The following is a 17639-nucleotide window of genomic DNA, read 5'->3' on the forward strand; positions in this document are numbered from 1 at the left end:
ACAACAAAAAGTGTGGAAAACTGTAAATTCCCTGAAATTTTCTGAAAGGTCCAAGGGTTGTACTTCCATAGAAATCATTCAACTGTAACCAAAGTGGAACTTAATGTACAACTCTTCATAATAAGGCAACATACCAAAAACAAACTTATTTGGTAAAAGCATAACAAAAAAAGTGCGGAAAACAAGGACGGACGCACAGATGCCCTACATTTCCATGTCTGCTCGCGACAAGTCACAGGGGACAATAAAAATAACGGGACTGATAAAATTGTCTGGCTTACACAGGTTTTCAGATTATTCAGAGATGGGTTTAGAAAGGTTTTACTGTATATAATATGATCTATGTTTTGAAAATGAAGGACAGAGCTATTTGAACTGAAACAATAACTTCATGACTGTTCTTATGTCGTCTAATGGAAATTTTCTTCTGAGCACTCCCATTCTATGTATGCGTTTAGGGTTCAAACAATCACTTCTGAAATTAAGTATGTCACTTACAACAGAACGATTTTCAGTCATTCAATGTTTCAGACACCCTACATATATAGAAGTTGCTGATGCTAGAGCCCATAAAAAGAACCTTAATGAACATGCTCTCACACCAAATTCACCTTCATATTGAACAGAACGTCTCCTAAATCCACATTTGTAAAATCAATACCATCCAAGTTTTATGGTTTCCAACAATCAATCCAAATTTGAATGAAATCCAACAAAAATGAAAACTTGGATGATATTGATTTTAACAAAAGTGGATTTAGGAGACTTTCTGTTCAACCTACTAAGTATATAAAGCCTCAGACATCATACATTCATCTCCAACTAAAGTTAACCAAATCAAACAAAACCAAGAACAATAACTCTTGCAAAGTCCTAATTTCATGTACAATCTATCAGATTTTTATCTCGAAAGTGCTACAAACATATGAAAAACTAAGACTGAATATGTGATCAGTAACTGTTTCTGAACAAGAAATAAAACTGATCTCTTTTTTTTTTTACATGAATGAATCACCTCCTGTCTGATTTTTATAAAGACTGCTACTTAATAACACACTTAAAAAGAGGTGGATAGAAAGATAAATCTATGGACACACAGGGTAATTCTCATATATCCCCAAGTTTTGTATAACAGTGGTACATTAAGAGATGAATGACTTACAATTATGCAGTTAAGGGAGCAATGAGAAGAAATTACATTCTTATGTATATATTCAATAAGTATGATGTAAATTTCAAAAAGATGACAACAGCACTGCCGAAAAAGGGGCAGTCCAAAATCTCTAATTCTAAAGTATGAACTGACATGACTAATCATACACACAACCAAAAAGCTCACAACAGCATGTACCATGATGTCACAAAAGTGTAAAAATAACAACTATTTCCCTTTAAACTACAAGAATTGGTAACATGAGAAAGGAGCTTCCTAAAGTCCTAGCAAAGGGTTTTAACCCCTGAAAGTTGAGTTTCAAGCTGAGTTTGCTCAGTGCAATAATCAAATTGTATCAAGCTGCTATGTTTATGCCGTGTTACTAATGACAATATCTGTGATTTCCAGTCATACAAGTTACATTACCCACACATCTCCACCATATGAAATTTAACTGGCATATCTATCATTAAATATTCAAGGTTATGCACTTTTGTATATGTTCAATCAGTTAGGTCTAGAACCAACTATGTGTTGATACATGCAGTAGTACCTGCACATACTTGTATGTACTGTAATTTGTATGTAATTTGATTGTTTCAATGTTTTTCACTAAGATGTCATATTTCTCAATAACTTTTTAAGTGAATTGAACATGAAGTTGCACACATTGTTATGCTAGGTATACCCCATGGTATCAGACATCAACCAAAATTGCTTACAACATATGCCCATTTTATATAAAGCCACATACCAAATTCAGAGCCAACCTGGGCAGTGGAAGCTGAAATTTGTGACTAAAATTTGGATGGGTGGAATGATGGACAGACAGACAGATATACAACTTACTCGTTCAGTGGGGATATATCAGTCGTACTTGCACCTGTAATATGCTTGTATTTTGATTTTTGCAATTGTATTGTACATAAAAAGAGAAGTTACTACAAAAACTTTTATTACTGTAATACAAAATATGCAAATTAGTTTGTCTATCTGCAAATATTGCAAAGGAATCAACTATACATATATTACGGAGGCTTATAGCCTGGCGGCAATCCATCGTCTGACTTCAACATCTCATTACGTAATTTCCATTCTTCTAATTGTAAAATTTTCATGTAAATGTGATGGTAGTCCTTCATCATATCCATATATTGCCCCGTTACTAAGATCATTTGTTGACCCATTTCCTCTGAGGACTCCTCAGACTCAGATTTTTCTTCTTCTGACCCTGCTTTGTCATACAGTAAGTTTTGGAGTTCTTCATCCATATCTTCAACTGGACTACAATGAGAATAAGATTCCAACAAGTTCCATGATTAAAATTAATTTGAAAAGAAATCAAGTTTTAACCCTCATTTTTTTTTTCATTACAATATATGCAGATGGCTACTTAAAGTGTTCTTTTTGTAGAATACAGACGTTTCATAAATAATAAGACGTTTTTTGGGGTTTTCTTTGTTTTTTTTTGTTTTGTGTTTTGTATTTGTATTTATTTATTTTTTTTTTTTGGGGGGGGGGAAGGGGGGGGTTTCAACAGTGCAAAATGTGACTGCCTTAATAATTCAATTATTTCGTTGCAATGTTTAAAGGGATATAACTCCCACTAAATTGAGTGGATCATAAATTCCTGATATTATCCCAAACAACATATTGTGTCCTATGAAATTTGGTGCAGTTGGTTTAGAGGAGTTGTGCTTAAAAAAGTTGGAGAATCATAATTACAAAGACTTGCATTCTTGAACTTTACATTACTGAAGCAGAATTTGTCTCAAAATCACAAATATTATAAATTGCAGTGTCAACTAAAATGAAAAAAATCAAAAAAAAAAATTATATATACAATTATTGCTATATTTACAGCCTTATAAAATATGTAGGTCAATCAAGTCTGTTCTTGAATTCAGAATATATAACTCATTTAAGATTTTATATATTGTCTATTTAACTCAGCGGGTGTTTCTAGAAAAGCAGAGGACGCTTACCCTACCGGTGCACCTGGTCCATGCTCCCAGTTTTTAGTGGAGTCCGAGTTGCTCATTTACTTTTGTTACTTTGGTGCATTGGTTGGGTAAGCGTCCTCTGCTTTTCTAGAAACACCTGTGGATTTGCTCATAAAAAGTCAAGTCCAGGGTGGACAAACGAGGAAAGGAAAACTATGACCCGTTGAATAAATCAGTTTTCATGGTACAGATGGATACACCATAACAATCCACGAGTTCATGATGACGACCATAAAACTTCTGTAGCAACCTTGTAGCAACATAGCCCTGCTCCAGAAGCCTATTTGTTAGAGTTCTAGCATGATACAAAAAGTCTGTGTAGTTTCGGCAAGTTCTGGCATAATGTATGAGTTGTGATATGAACACTCCATATGCAGGTGCCAAAGGGATGTTGCCACAGACGAAAGGAAACTTGACAATTCTGAATGAAAAGTTTTTAAGTCGGGATTTTAACTGAGTATGGGGAATAGAAGTATACAGTGTTGAAAAATCATAGATTTTAATGCTATTATATTCAGATAATAGTCTTGAACTGATTGTCTCCAAAAGATCTTTCGAATTTTTCAGGATCCACATTGAATTAATACCACTACGGGAGTAACAAGTGTTGTGGTAAGACTGCAAAAACAATGTTGTTTTGGGCTTTGTCTGCTGGTGCAACAACATATTTGTCATGTATAGTAGACAATGTTTTTGCTACATCGGGGTTTTTGAAAACTGATGTAGCCTTGGCACTCATTGACCTACTTAAAATTTTCATTCATTTAACCGCTATGACAGAGAATCAATGTCTTGTTCTCGTTTTATCCATTTTCTTGAATACCCTGGTAGTCCTCGACGGCATCCATAAGAACTTTAAAGTTATAATTCCAATTTATGGAGTGTGGTTCATCGCACTTGGGACCTTCAGAAAGGATATTACGCAAAGATTAGTTTTCGATAATGATTAAATCTTCCATAACGACGTGACCAGAAGGACCATATTTGAATGGAGAGGTTTTGCAAGAACAGTCAGGTGGTTTAGCCTTGAAGTCCTCAATTTCGACATTCTGCAATAGCCTTTTATAATTGAAAATTTTGGATGCAATGGGTGAAGTATAGGAATATGAAATAATTGGTATGAATTTGTCTTTTAAATATGGAGGAATTTTGTTGGGAACGTTTTTGTGATGGAGGATATTAGCCAAATTAATTGCATCTATATCTTTGTTGACAAACGGTAGTGGAAGAAATGATTGTTTTTTCTTCATCTTGACTTTTCACACAAACTGGTTTAAAGAATCTGTGGAAACCAATATCCAAAACAACAAGTCTGTATAATGATGAGGTGGGGTCAGAAACAGGAGTGTCAAGACTTGACACAAGAGTGTAGTAAAATGAGAGGTATAGAACAAAGTTTGGTTTTACTGTGATGAAGTCCGAGAGGTTTTTATACGAAAGGAAGGAGGCCATATATGGTGACATCATGCAACTTAGGTGACGTATAGTGATGATGACCATGACTCCTTTCCCGTCTTATATTTTTGTCAAATAAATTCATCACATTTATGCTATTGTTATATTGGCTTGAAAGTTTCCTATACTTTTGATGTTGTCGTTGCATCCGTAAGGTATTGCAGTACCTAGTCTGCATATCCAGTATACCTCTATTTCCCTATGATAGTTTTTACTTAGAACGGGACTGTTCGTAGATACTGATAGGTCAAATTTAGTTGAAATTTAGTTGAAATGCACTATGGAAAAATGGCGGGAAAATTTCCCACATTTTTTCCCTATATAGCTAGTCAAAAAATATCAAAGTCACAAATGCTTCAGGATAAATTTAAACAGCTTTTCAGTTGTTTTCTAGATGTATTGAATATATCTAATGTAAAATAGACAAAGTTGAGAATTATGATGTGCCACCAATTGCATGGTTCTTACATAGAATGGTACTTAATAGCAAACATTTTTTTTTTATTCAACTTAGCATATAGATTTTGATATTATCTTATTGAACTATTAAAGACAGAGGTATTATACCAAACAATGACAATTTCAGGGTTGATTTGTGAAAAACTTGACATTATTCTTTTAATCAGAAACATGCATCATAGTCATTTTAATGTAGGGTAATAATGTCATTGGAAATTGGCAAACATTTTTTTTGTATCACAGCCATAGTCTTAAGAAATAAAATCAGCCAGACAGAGCTATGGAACCAGGAAAACAGCTAGCAAGCTCACAGATAAAAATGTCCCTTGCTTCAAGGTTACTTAAATGTTATTATGTCTATTTGCAGATGTCTGAAAAAAATTACATTCCTTTGTGTACATTTAAATATGATAATAAACCTATTCATAAAATTTCATAAAATATTAGGTTCATGAAAATGAATAATCTCCCCTTGAAGACATCAGATTCCCTTCACCTTTTTTCTTTAAGAACTCTATTTATAAGATTTGTGATCAGAATGTACAGGCAGACAGAGTGAAGACTATAAATCCCCAAATTTTGCATGCTGAGGATATAAAAATGATAAATTCTTGGTTAAAATCTGAATGTGTAACAATAGGCCCTGTGTGTGTTTTAATTAGACTGTTAGTGATTCAATGCTCAATAGTTAAAGTTATATGGACTTTTTCATCTGCTAAGTATTACAAATGTTATGGATCAAATCATTCAAGTTAGTAAGCACGTAAACTTATATACAAAACATAACAACACTGAACAAACCAATTAAAACAATCAAAATTTAATTAAAGAAGACTTCAACAGGTACACTAAATAACATTTAGAAGACTATATGGGTATGAAGGGTAATTAACGATTGAAAATTAGTTTTTATCAAATGCACTGCTGTATGCAGCTTTTTAGCTATAAATCTGTTTCACTGATTTCAAATTTACTACATTAGCACTCAAATTGTCTTGCTTATACAACCACAAAATCTCTTTTTGGTAGCGATAAAATTATTTTCAATACCATCAAAATAGCTTTTTGACAAATCATATATTGCTCGCAGAGGGGCTAAAATTTTATTTTGAGAGCACATGTAACAGTATTATAACTGTTTTGATCACATCGAAATTGCAAATGAAGCACATTAATTATGATTGCAATGAACTGCATAAGATTTATTTCAAGTTGGTACTTCTCTTATGAGACTGATTGATTGATTAATTGATTATACTGATTATCTTACCTTGTTTCAATTCTCTGTCATGTTTTGTTCTTCAACGTACACTGTGTACACAAAGACATCATGCTTTCACAAGGCATATATTTCACGTCCCTCTGTGCGCGCTTTACATAAAGTGAACGAACAGTATACTGTTTTCATACCATATAGAGAGTTATTTTGGCAGGTATAAAATTTGGTAATTTTATGGCAAAAAGGTATATGAAAAATATGGTGTTTCTTAATTTGGCAGATGCTTCGTAGTCCACGAAGAACTTGAGCCTAAAGGAAATATTTCTAGAATTCATTTTTACATTTTTAGACAGACCACTGCCAAAATGAGCACCCAGGAAAAATTACCGACTATATGGTAGAAGACAATTGTAATATGCATATATCAGTAATTGGACATTGAGGTGATCAGTAGTAAAAAACACATTTTTACTGCAAATGTTTTATTTGAGCTGTCAAAATGCACAGACCAAATAAACATATTTACAAATTTTATACTGCAATCCTTCTCTATGAGCAGCCAAAATGCACTAACATTTATCTATTGATGATATACGATTACTGGCAGTATATAACACTTTGGCTCCGCCTACTTTTCTACCCTTGCAAGAACTACTTGCTCACTGTAGCATCACTATCAGGGGACACAGTGGGGGAAAAATTTAATAAACACCTCATATTAAAATTAAAGTTGATTTAAAATATGATTATAATTGCAGTATAAAGACAATAAAAGTATTTGACTAGAAATAAAAATGATGTATAAATTTGTCATGAATCAGAAATATGCCCGGTCGAGCCTTGTGTTTTACCCTCATTCTGAGACTAATCTGTATATCATTTTTATTTTAATACATATTTTTGTCCACATATTCTGTGATTGATTAAATATAACTTTCCGTTGTGATGTCACCAACATTTTCTTATTTTAAAATTTCCAGCATGTCTCCACTTCAAATAATAAACAATACAGTTTAGAGAAAATAACAGTTACTTGACTTAACAAAAACTGTGATATAGATGGTGGAAATGCTCACCACAGCCTTGTAAATTACTGGGGTTCTAATTCTCATCCATGTATCAGTTTTATGTCAAGTCAGTGTACATTTATTGTCAAACTTAAGTAGCACTCCAGCTAAGAATCATGCAAAATGTGATACATGGTTGGAAAGCTTACATATTTTTATTTGTCATATTTTGTTTGAAATGCTTTAGTAAACAGAAATTAATATTTGGTTTTTCATATAACCTGTGCTCATAGGCGATAAAAATTATATAAATGCACTGTAGATTTCAAAATTAAGGGAAATAACCCTATAAATGGCACTCAAATACAATAGAATCTACTGGATTTTCAGTGTTGATTATCTCCTAAGAGCAGACAGATCGGAATGAATAATTACACATTTCATAACATACATCCATAAAACCACTTAATTACAAAAGCAAAAATATGTAGCCTTTTGTGAAGTGTATCACATTTTTCAGATTTTGCATGATTCTTACAAAGACAGCTACTTAACTGTATAAAATACACTGTGCTAAGACTTTCCACATTGTAATTATAGAATAATGCCAATACATCTTTATATAGAACTTAGTAAATTAATATACAGCAACAGATAACTAAATGTGATACCTTAGGAAAAAAAACTTTAAAAATTATCAATACTACTTCAAAACTTTTAGAAGCATAAATTTCAAACAAGAAACATAGTTATCCACTATAAAGGCAATGTAACTGAAAGGTTTCATGGCTTGGAGAATCTGATTGAAACCAATTTAAAACAGTTTAAAGAGAATTTTAAGAGAATAAAAATGCAATATTTAACCATTTTCATTGGTTGAAATAAATAGGTAATAATCTCAGACAATTCACTCAAAAAAGTAATTTAGTGTGTACCGGTAAGTAAAATGGCTCTCTTCATGTGCAAATGAGTTCTTCTTAAAACAGGTTTATTACTCAAATGAAAAAAAAATCTAAAACCACAAGAGCTGATTCTGGTATTTAACCTTACTTTTAAAGTACAAGAATTTCTTCTTTCAGATGATGGGCTATCATATAAAAACCCAAATACTCAAGAAAGGCACTTTTGCAAAAAGATGCCATTCAACCAATTCTTACATTAAAACAATCTTAATAGCAACAGGCCTTCAAGTGGGTTTTGGTTAAAAAACAGGGCTTTTAATAGGACAAAATTTCTTGAAAAATAGGCCATTATAGGGCAAAACAGATGAAATAAAGGGATACTATAGGGTAATTTTTGTTTTAAATTTTGCACTTAATTTATACTCTATAAAAATATATACCTACAAAATGTATTCATCATGTTCATCTCATTATAATGAAAACTTTTACAAATGACATCATATCAAGCATACACAATTAAATCATGTCTTGTAAAATGACTGTACTACACCAACTGGGAAACCAAGGCAGCTTTGGAACATCTTGAAGTCCTCAGTAACCACAGAGCTGCAAACTGCCAAAGCTGTCTTGGTATCATGTTGTTGCAGTCCACCACAAAGACTTGAGTGTTGTGTATTACATGAAATGATAAAAAATAATCAGATTCAGAGACAAAAAATAAAACTATAATTGTCTTCAATTTGTAGAATTAATTAACAGGTCATTTAATGAATGACAATTATATTTTTTTTCATTCTATGAAGAAATAACCTCTATCACATCGTGTACACTTAATAACTTGTGCGCACCATGAGCAATGGTGTCAGTTCAAATAGACCCACAAAAAAATTATAACAGTCATTCCTTATAATTTAATTTAAGTACAAAAAAAATGTACCAAAATTCAATAAGTAAATCATAAAAAATAAGTTTGATGACTTCACAGTAATTACAAAATTTGGTCTATGAGATGATAACCAAATTTTTTTTATCCAATCAGAAACTGTGTTACTTCTGAAATTAAATTATATATCCATGTGGAAAAACAGGTGTTACTATTCAATTGAGGAGAAAAAAAAATTCAATCAATTAATTTCAATTAACAGGGATAATAGAGGGCTATTTTAAACAATGATATAGCGATTATAGGGAATTGCCAAAAAGTTAAGGATGTTATTGGAAATATAGGGCCAGTTGAAGGCCTGTAACCAAGAGCATATATTTTTCTTCCTTTCGTCTATGTTTTATGGAATACCCCTATTAAACAGAAACCAGCACCATTAGACAACTCACCATCTTCTCTGACAGTCAATACAGAAGTTAGGAGCAGTACATGATAAACAACCATCAGGACACTTCTGGCAGTGGTTATTATCATCACGGTATTCACCTGCTGAATGGAGATACGGAATAAGATAAAAAAGATTTTTTTTTGTTCTATTTGCATTGAAAAACCAATCTAAAAAGTTATAAAAAATTCCCCTACTCATATTTCTCCACAGAAAATTCTTAACAAATATATCTTACACCACACAGTACTCATAAGTTGGATTATTTCCCATACAAACCATCCCATAACAACCATTATCCTTCATAATAATCTTCATATACACAATTCTCAATTGAAATTTCATCAAAATTCCCTAACAGTACAAGAATGGAGTTGTATGTAATGGGTATACAAATACATGTATACATTCACTTACTAATTATGTCTCTATCAAACATTGATTGAAATTAATAGCTGAAGATAATTTGTAACCACAGGTAAATGTATTGTCATAAGATGAGTTGAGTTACCTCCCTTCCAATTACTGACCATTCTTAATTTGTTTAACCAAAAACTAGTGAAAATTGATCTTTTAATCACTAAATTGCAAAATTTTTACATAAAAAAGATTCTGACTCCAGAATGAACAAGTAAATATACAATAAAGGAACTTTTAACTTGTGGTGTTGAAGCTTGGACAGATTTGGCATGCTAAAAAGTAGCTGCGAAATCGTAGCTGTTGATATTTTTTTTTATGTTTTTTCCAATCTAGATACAAAAAAATAGTTAGAGCTACGTTTCGCAGCTAGCTAAAAAGAAAGCAGGAACAATAGGCACCAGAAACACTATACTAAACTGCTAAAATAAGTATATAAACCTCAATTTCAAAACTAATTAAAGTTTGCCTAAAAAAATGTATATCTTTCCCATTCCAAAGTTCAAAGGGTTACAACTCCCCCAAAATTCAGTGGATCATAAATCCAGGTAAATTGCACACTACATACCATATCCTAACAACCTGCATGAAGTTTCATGAATCTTGGTGCAGTAGTTTCTAAGGAATAGCACTTACAAAAGAGTGACAGACTGACAGACAGACAGACAGGACAAAAACATATGTCTCTGAACCAAAGTGGGGAGAGACATAATTCTTAACAAGAAAGCTACTTACCTGCATGACAAACAACCTTGGGCATTTTACATGTACTATTGATAAGTATCATTCCAACAGGACACTTAGTACACATATCATCCTGTACGAGGCATGCTGCACAATTACCACTGCACTTCTTACACACTGGTACAGAGGGGTTATCTAAATACGGAAAATAATGTAATCAAAATATATTATGAAACTGCACTTCTTACATACTGGTACAGAGGGGTTATCTAAATAGAGAAAATAATGTAATCAAAATATATGGTGTAACTTTACTTCTTGCATACATGTACAGAGCAATTATAAATAAAGAAAACAATGTAATCAAAAACAGCAGTAAAATCTGACCAAACTGTATTCATGTGGACTGAAGATTGTTTTCGTTTTCAGGAGTTTGTTTTAAAAAAGGGTTTGAATGCAATGAAAATCAATAAAATTGATCCTTAAATGGAACTGTCAACAAACATTGTTAGAAGGTGTTTTTTTTGGCATTTTTTTTTTTTTATGAGAACTAATGAAGTTTAAAAATAAAACTCTGCAAATGCAAATGCTATTTGTTCTCAATAGCATGAATGTAAAAATTGAAAAAAAAATGTGAACATAAATTTATATAATTCTGTGAAAAGCAAAAGTAAAAATAGTATATTTTGTAACATAAGTTGGAATACAGTAAATGATTGGTGATTAATGAGTACAGCTTATTCAAGTGCAGACTGAATTTACTGTAATACTGCTGACAGAGGAAAATATACAGACATTATACAAGTAACATACATCTTCTTAAATCATAAAACACATGTGTTCTCAAAATATAAAAGTTTTTTTTCTTTTAAATGTCAGGAAAAAAACCTAAATCTTGTGTTCAATATGTGTCACTTCTACCCTACACGATCAGATTGATTTTCTTAAATGCCAGAGTGTAAAAATGAATGTCAAGTCAAGAAAAGTAAATGTACACTATACAGTAAGACATAAAAAATGAAAACACCACAACATAACATCTTGTAATCCCGATATATATATATATATATCTTTTCCTACAATGCAGCAGTCTTTTTTTTAATGCTACAATTATTTCAATTTTCACGTATTCTTTGTCATTTTATTCGTGGTTTGAACTTCTCAGAATTTGTGCATCGCCAGAGAAAAAAGTACACGTACTTTTAATTACATATTATTGCTATGTTTTTATCATTTCAAAATGTAACTTAAACACAACTGCAATAACTTGTACTGAAATAGTTGGTTATTACAACTCAACTGTTTACCACAACAGAAATTTATAATGTAAACTGTGAAATTTTCATGGTAAGAGCTGTAGACCAAAAATAAGACTGAAGTGAATATCTTTTTTGAAAAACATTACAATATAGTTTGTGGAAGGACCATGAATTCAATGGGTAATCAAGGGAACTAAGGTTATATTGGTAAATCAAAAGAATGTAATCCAGGGACAAAGACCAGACATGGAAAACAGACATACACAACAAAGAACATAAAATAACTAAAATCATACATGCAAAGTTACAAAAGCAAATGAGCAACTCGAACTCCACTAAAAACTAGGGGCATGGACTAGGTGCAGCGGTAGGGTAAGCATCCTCTGCTTTTCTAGAAACACCCACCAAGTTGCTCATAAAAACACTGTAACAATCCAAGAGTAAAACTGTACAAAAGTTAATTGATCACAGAAATCGTGAAAAAAGACAGCGCAAAAACTTCCTAGTTTACTGTATTACAACTGGTGTGTTTACTGTACATGTGATGTTAACTTAACTCAAATATTTAACATAATACCCACTTCACACACATATATCTTTCTTTTGAATTTTTGTGAATCATCAATTCTTAGTCATTCACAAGCAATCATATTTAACATGTCGCATTCTTGAACAACTCTTAACAACTCGTAGACATTTACAGACATATGTAATAATTAGCAAAAGGTGATGAAATATTTTTGATATGTTAAATATTTTTACACAAATGTCCATAAACCTTTATTGAAAATTTAATTTGTAAAGAGCTCACAAACCAATCTTAACCACTTGTGAGGCATCTTTAACAGACTGCAAGAACTGGTAGAGCATTTGCAAGAACTTTTTGGTTTGCTATTTTATACAATTGTTTTAAGATTCATTTATGAAGATTGCAAAGATCTTATGAAAGACTTTTTGATGGATTTATGAATAAACACTAATTCAAGCAAGCACTTTGTGAATATGTACAAATAATTTGTTCAGGATAAAGAGCGTAAGTTTGTCGTGCAAGTGGTCAAAGAAGTCAAAAGAATTTTTGGTATAATATTGCAATTATTCTGAACAATATTGTATGCATTTGTAAATTGATTGTATTTAATCGCAATGAATGATGAACTGTTATCGTAAACGCATTGCATTAATTCCTAGTAAATAGTAAAGTGGTCATTATGTACTTGTAGATTCATGCAATATTTTTTCTGTATGAACAGTATTGCAGTATACCAATATTTCTCCCATTCTAAGCAGGTGATTAAAATGCAGTGATTTAATTTCTGTGAGAGTTTTCTGGCCATTGTATATTTCCAAGTTTTCTACAGATATCATGAGAGAAACTGTGCTCCTTCAGCTTATTCTTAAAGTTATTTCTCCACTCTCTATGGTAAAATTTCTTTCATGCCTTAACCATACACTTACCTCTGAAATACCCCTCAGGACATGAGGTAACACATCGACTCTCTCCCTCAATCCTAAGGAATCCATCTTTACAATTAATACAGAGTTCCTCATCAGCAACAGTAGAACATTCTATACAATTTTCACTACACTCTAAGCACATGGTATCATCTTGTCTGGTACCTGAAGGGCAGGTGTTTACACATATACTGAAAAATAATAAACAATAATTATAGTCCATGCCAACACAAGGTATATATTTATCTAGTTCCAGCAGGGAAACTTTCTACATGTGTATGTAATTTGAATGCAAAAAGGTTTACAGCTTTCACAGTGAAACCTGTCTAACCAAACCATTTTTATCTGAAGTTTTGATTCAATAAACCCTTTAGTGGTAAGTTGGTGAGCATGCTCAAAATACACTTCCCCGAGGTAGGGCTTGGGTAGAACAAAAGAATTTTCCTCACGGAAGTGTTTACAGAGCATGCTCTACACATGCTCATCGACTAGCCCACCGTTAGCACAAAAGGGTCTATTTATGCAGTAGTTTGGTTGACACATGTTTAAAATGCATCTTCAAAATGAAACAGATTTAATCAGTTCTGCCGTCTATCTTTTAGGAATTCATTCAGTCTTTTGTTTTCAAGGTTTGGTGTAAATATTTTTGTTGTGTATTTATATCTTCAGGGTTCAGTTAAAGCATTATTTTTTATAGTACCTTCTGCTATTTTCTGCTGTCCTATATACCCAAACTATCTTTTCTGGGGGAGGGGGTCAGTTATGGAACTTTTGCAGACTGCTTTTAGTGTTATAAACAGAAAATATTGATGTCTCATTTATGGTGAGGAGGGTGTTCACTTAAGACACTTTTGCTACCTTTTATTCAGGGTTCTGTATAGACTTACCCAGAGCTAGCTAATTTGACATTTTTACATTTTAGACAGTCTCCAGGTCCAGTGCCAATACAGGAACCAAGACACTGCTTATCACAGTTCTAATAAAAGAGAAAAATAAACACAAAATTAATATCATCAGTCGAGACAGGGTTAGTACTAATTACACACTAAAGTATTTTACTTTCAGAAACATACTGTCTTTCACTTTTAATTAAATTGTGACATATATTTATTTTTTTCAAATATTCTCAAGTTCAGTTTGGAATTTTCACATACAGATACTTTCTAAAATCTTAATATGTTTTTAAAGTAGAAGAAATTGACACTTCATGTGGTTTTTTTGATATTTTTCTATACATACTGATAACTGTCCTTTCCTGAAGTAATCCAGGGCATACATAAAAAAAATTAAAACATAAATCTAGGGGCTGAGGAAAGCATTTCAAACTAAAATACTAAATAAAAAATAAACAGTCACCATGTCATTAAATGCAAGTCTATAAATTCAGAAATTATTGAACATAATTCACACCTTGACCTTGATTTTGATTTCAATGTTAAGTATGTCTAGAAAAATACCACTTCAATTATTTGGTACTGTATATGCCAAATATGAAAGTCTTAAATTTTTTTTCCGTGACTATTTCACAATAATTTCTGAATTTGTACCTAAAATATAACCATACTAACAGTGCAAACTTTCAATAATATATCTATCCAAGGAAATGGAATGTTATATATGTATCAGGAAGTAATTTATTGTTCAAAACTAAGCTGTGTCTTAATACATCCATTTTTTCTCTAAAATGTTCTTTCAAGGAATAGCTCGTTTTTTTTTATCAATTTATTGAGGGTGAACGAAGTATTGGCTGTTCACACTGCATGATCCACTCAGTTGAATAGAATAAATAACAAGTTGAAAAGCCAATTTTTCTTTTTACATTTAATTACAAAATTGAACTAAATTATGTTGATAAAAAGAATACCCAGGCATTCTGAATTTTGGAAGTTGATAAGGGAAATAACTCCCCATCAATATATGTAATATACATGTACAGAGTTATTGCACTAGACCTGTATTTTTGGCCCAAAGCAATACTTTAAAGTTTCAAAGCATTTGGTTGTATAATTCTTAGATATTATAAAGAAATCAACCATTTTTCAAATCAAACAAAAGCATTTTATCTCAATTTATAAATGCGAACTGCTGAAATTTAGTTTTTATTATTTTTTTTTTAAATTAAGAAACTCCACTGCTGACTTGGAAATCATATAGTTTATTTTCAAATGCATGCCTTTCATCAAAGCCCTACAATGGGAGATGTTCCCTTAAGATTAAGCATAGCTACAAGTACTTACTAGTGGAGGCTGAAAGGGAATTAATCTTAAATTGTACAACGACACCTATCAAAACTTAACCCCAAACTAGAAATACAAATCAATGAAACGTTTGTATTCAGTATTATACATCAATCTCATGCAAGCATCAAAGTAACTTGGACTGATTTCATTCCGTTTCAAATGAAAGCTTGATATGCTTTGGTGAAATTAAATATGATACAAACATATCACTAATTTCAAGAGTTATGTCCTATACCCCAAGTCTATCTATCAAAAAGAAAATTTTTTGGAAAAAGCATATCATTCATCAACCTCAGATTAGTACTGTAAATTCAGAAATAACTGCCATGTTTTTATTCTTGTGAAAATTATGATTTGCAGATATTTTTACCTGCACTACACAATATATAACAGAACTGTTGGTGATTTGTTTATCAAAATTACAAAATAAAAATGGCATTTTTTTTTTGAAACTGCAAAATCCCAATAACGTAACAATTTTTGAATTTACAGAATCTATCGGCCTTAGACTTCAGAACTTAGGACAACCTGATTAGGAAAAAGATAAGTAAAGAGTTGTAGGTACAGAGAATCAACTACTTCCATAATTCAGATGATGGCTATACTTGATTAGGAAGAGAAAATATTTTAAATGGTGTAGGTACAGTGAATCCAAGCCCTTATTCTTCAGGTCTTGGCACTACTTGATTCAGAAAAGTAGATATAGTAGTCGTAAGTATAGTTGATCTATTGACCTCAGACTTCAGGATTAAGCACTACTTGTTCAGGAAAAAAGATATGTTAGAAGTTGCAGGTATATTCAGTTGATCTATAGACCTCAGACTTCAGATCTTGGCAATACTGGAGTCAGAAAAGAAGATATGTTAGGAGTTATTCAGTTGATCTATTGACCTCAGACTTCAGGTCTTGGCACTACTGGATTCAGAAAAGAAGATATGTTAGGAGTTGAAGGTATAGTGGATCTATTCACATAAAACTAAAGGTTTTGACACTATTTGATTAAAAAAGAAGATATGCAAGTTGTAAGTATAGAAATTATTTACACTACTTGATTAAGAAAGGAAGATCTTTTGACCTCAGACTTAAGTCTAAGGAGAAATTTAGATTTACCTGACTTGGTATTGTAGATACGGCAGGTGTTGTAGGAACAGTGGATCTATTAGCCTCAGATTTCAAATTAATAGGATTTGTTTTTGTTCCATGTAGAATCAATGACCAAGATGTCAATGTACCTAAAAACAAACAGACATGTCAGATACATATGTTTATTACTAGGAAATAAGATAACTTTAAATATAGCGCTAAAACAAAGATAATATTTATTCCCAATTTCAGTACCTGAAGTCAAATACTTCTGAAATTTATGGAAATATTTAAGTAAAACATTAGAATAACATCTTATCTAGACCTTTAGCAATGCAAATCAATAGTATTTTAGATTTTCCTCAGAATGAAAGGATGTATCAAGCCTGGATAAAATTTATAAATGATATTAATTCTACTACATTAACATGTTATGGAAGAACATAAATAAAAAGAATGAATAAATGGTCATTTCATTAACCAAATGATATTTATTGACAAAGGATAAAATACCCTTCAATAGTGGACTATTCTGTGCCCAGGCACTATTTGAACGATGATCATCTATTTCAAGTTTCCAAGTTCCTGATGGGTTCTCTTCCCAGAAGTGAACTGACAAAAATGCCCAATCTCGGAATCCTCCTTTCATGATGTCATTTGGTCTTTGAGGTAGAATTGTTGATCTAGTCCCACTGGGAGAAGTAATGTGGATGACAGCATTGCCACGGCGATGATAGTTAAGCGTCACTTTCACCTGCACATGCTCCAAATAGTTGACCTCATTACTTGACCCTTTACATCCATCAGTTTGAACTGAGTCCTCATAATGGTCATTGGTCATTTGGCTGAAAAAAAAAATAAAAATAATAATGTAGCTATTACATTAGAATGATAATTCCTTCTTAATTAAAGGCATGACCAATGATTATTTTTTTTTAAATGACCGAAAAGGTGTATGCCATGAAACATCTTAGAAGT

At 31.9% G+C, this 17639-nt stretch overlaps 1 protein-coding gene across 6 annotated transcripts in view; it reads right to left on the reverse strand.

The window, feature by feature from the left end:
• Window positions 1-17639, reverse strand: part of LOC148621256 (furin-like protease kpc-1) — a 75316-nt gene that overhangs the window by 21896 nt on the left and 35781 nt on the right. For 3 of the 6 annotated variants that reach the window (XM_088575400.1, XM_088575405.1, XM_088575402.1), the window contains exons 12-18: window positions 17175-17506; window positions 16689-16810; window positions 15576-15584; window positions 14226-14314; window positions 13342-13529; window positions 10679-10822; window positions 9531-9627 (exon numbers count right to left, since the gene is read on the reverse strand). In XM_088575400.1, coding sequence (XP_088431526.1) covers window positions 9531-9627; window positions 10679-10822; window positions 13342-13529; window positions 14226-14314; window positions 15576-15584; window positions 16689-16810; window positions 17175-17506 — 981 coding nt within the window. Of the gene's footprint in view, window positions 1-2091; window positions 2438-9530; window positions 9628-10678; window positions 10823-13341; window positions 13530-14225; window positions 14315-15575; window positions 15585-16688; window positions 16811-17174; window positions 17507-17639 lie in introns of those variants that run through there. The other 3 variants (XM_088575401.1, XM_088575403.1, XM_088575406.1) reach the window with 2 other exon arrangements.

Source organism: Perna viridis, chromosome 3, assembly GCF_037379345.1.
Source record: "Perna viridis isolate PV_CMFRI_1.1 ecotype Kerala chromosome 3, ASM3737934v1, whole genome shotgun sequence".
Taxonomy (NCBI): Eukaryota; Metazoa; Mollusca; class Bivalvia; order Mytilida; family Mytilidae; genus Perna; species Perna viridis.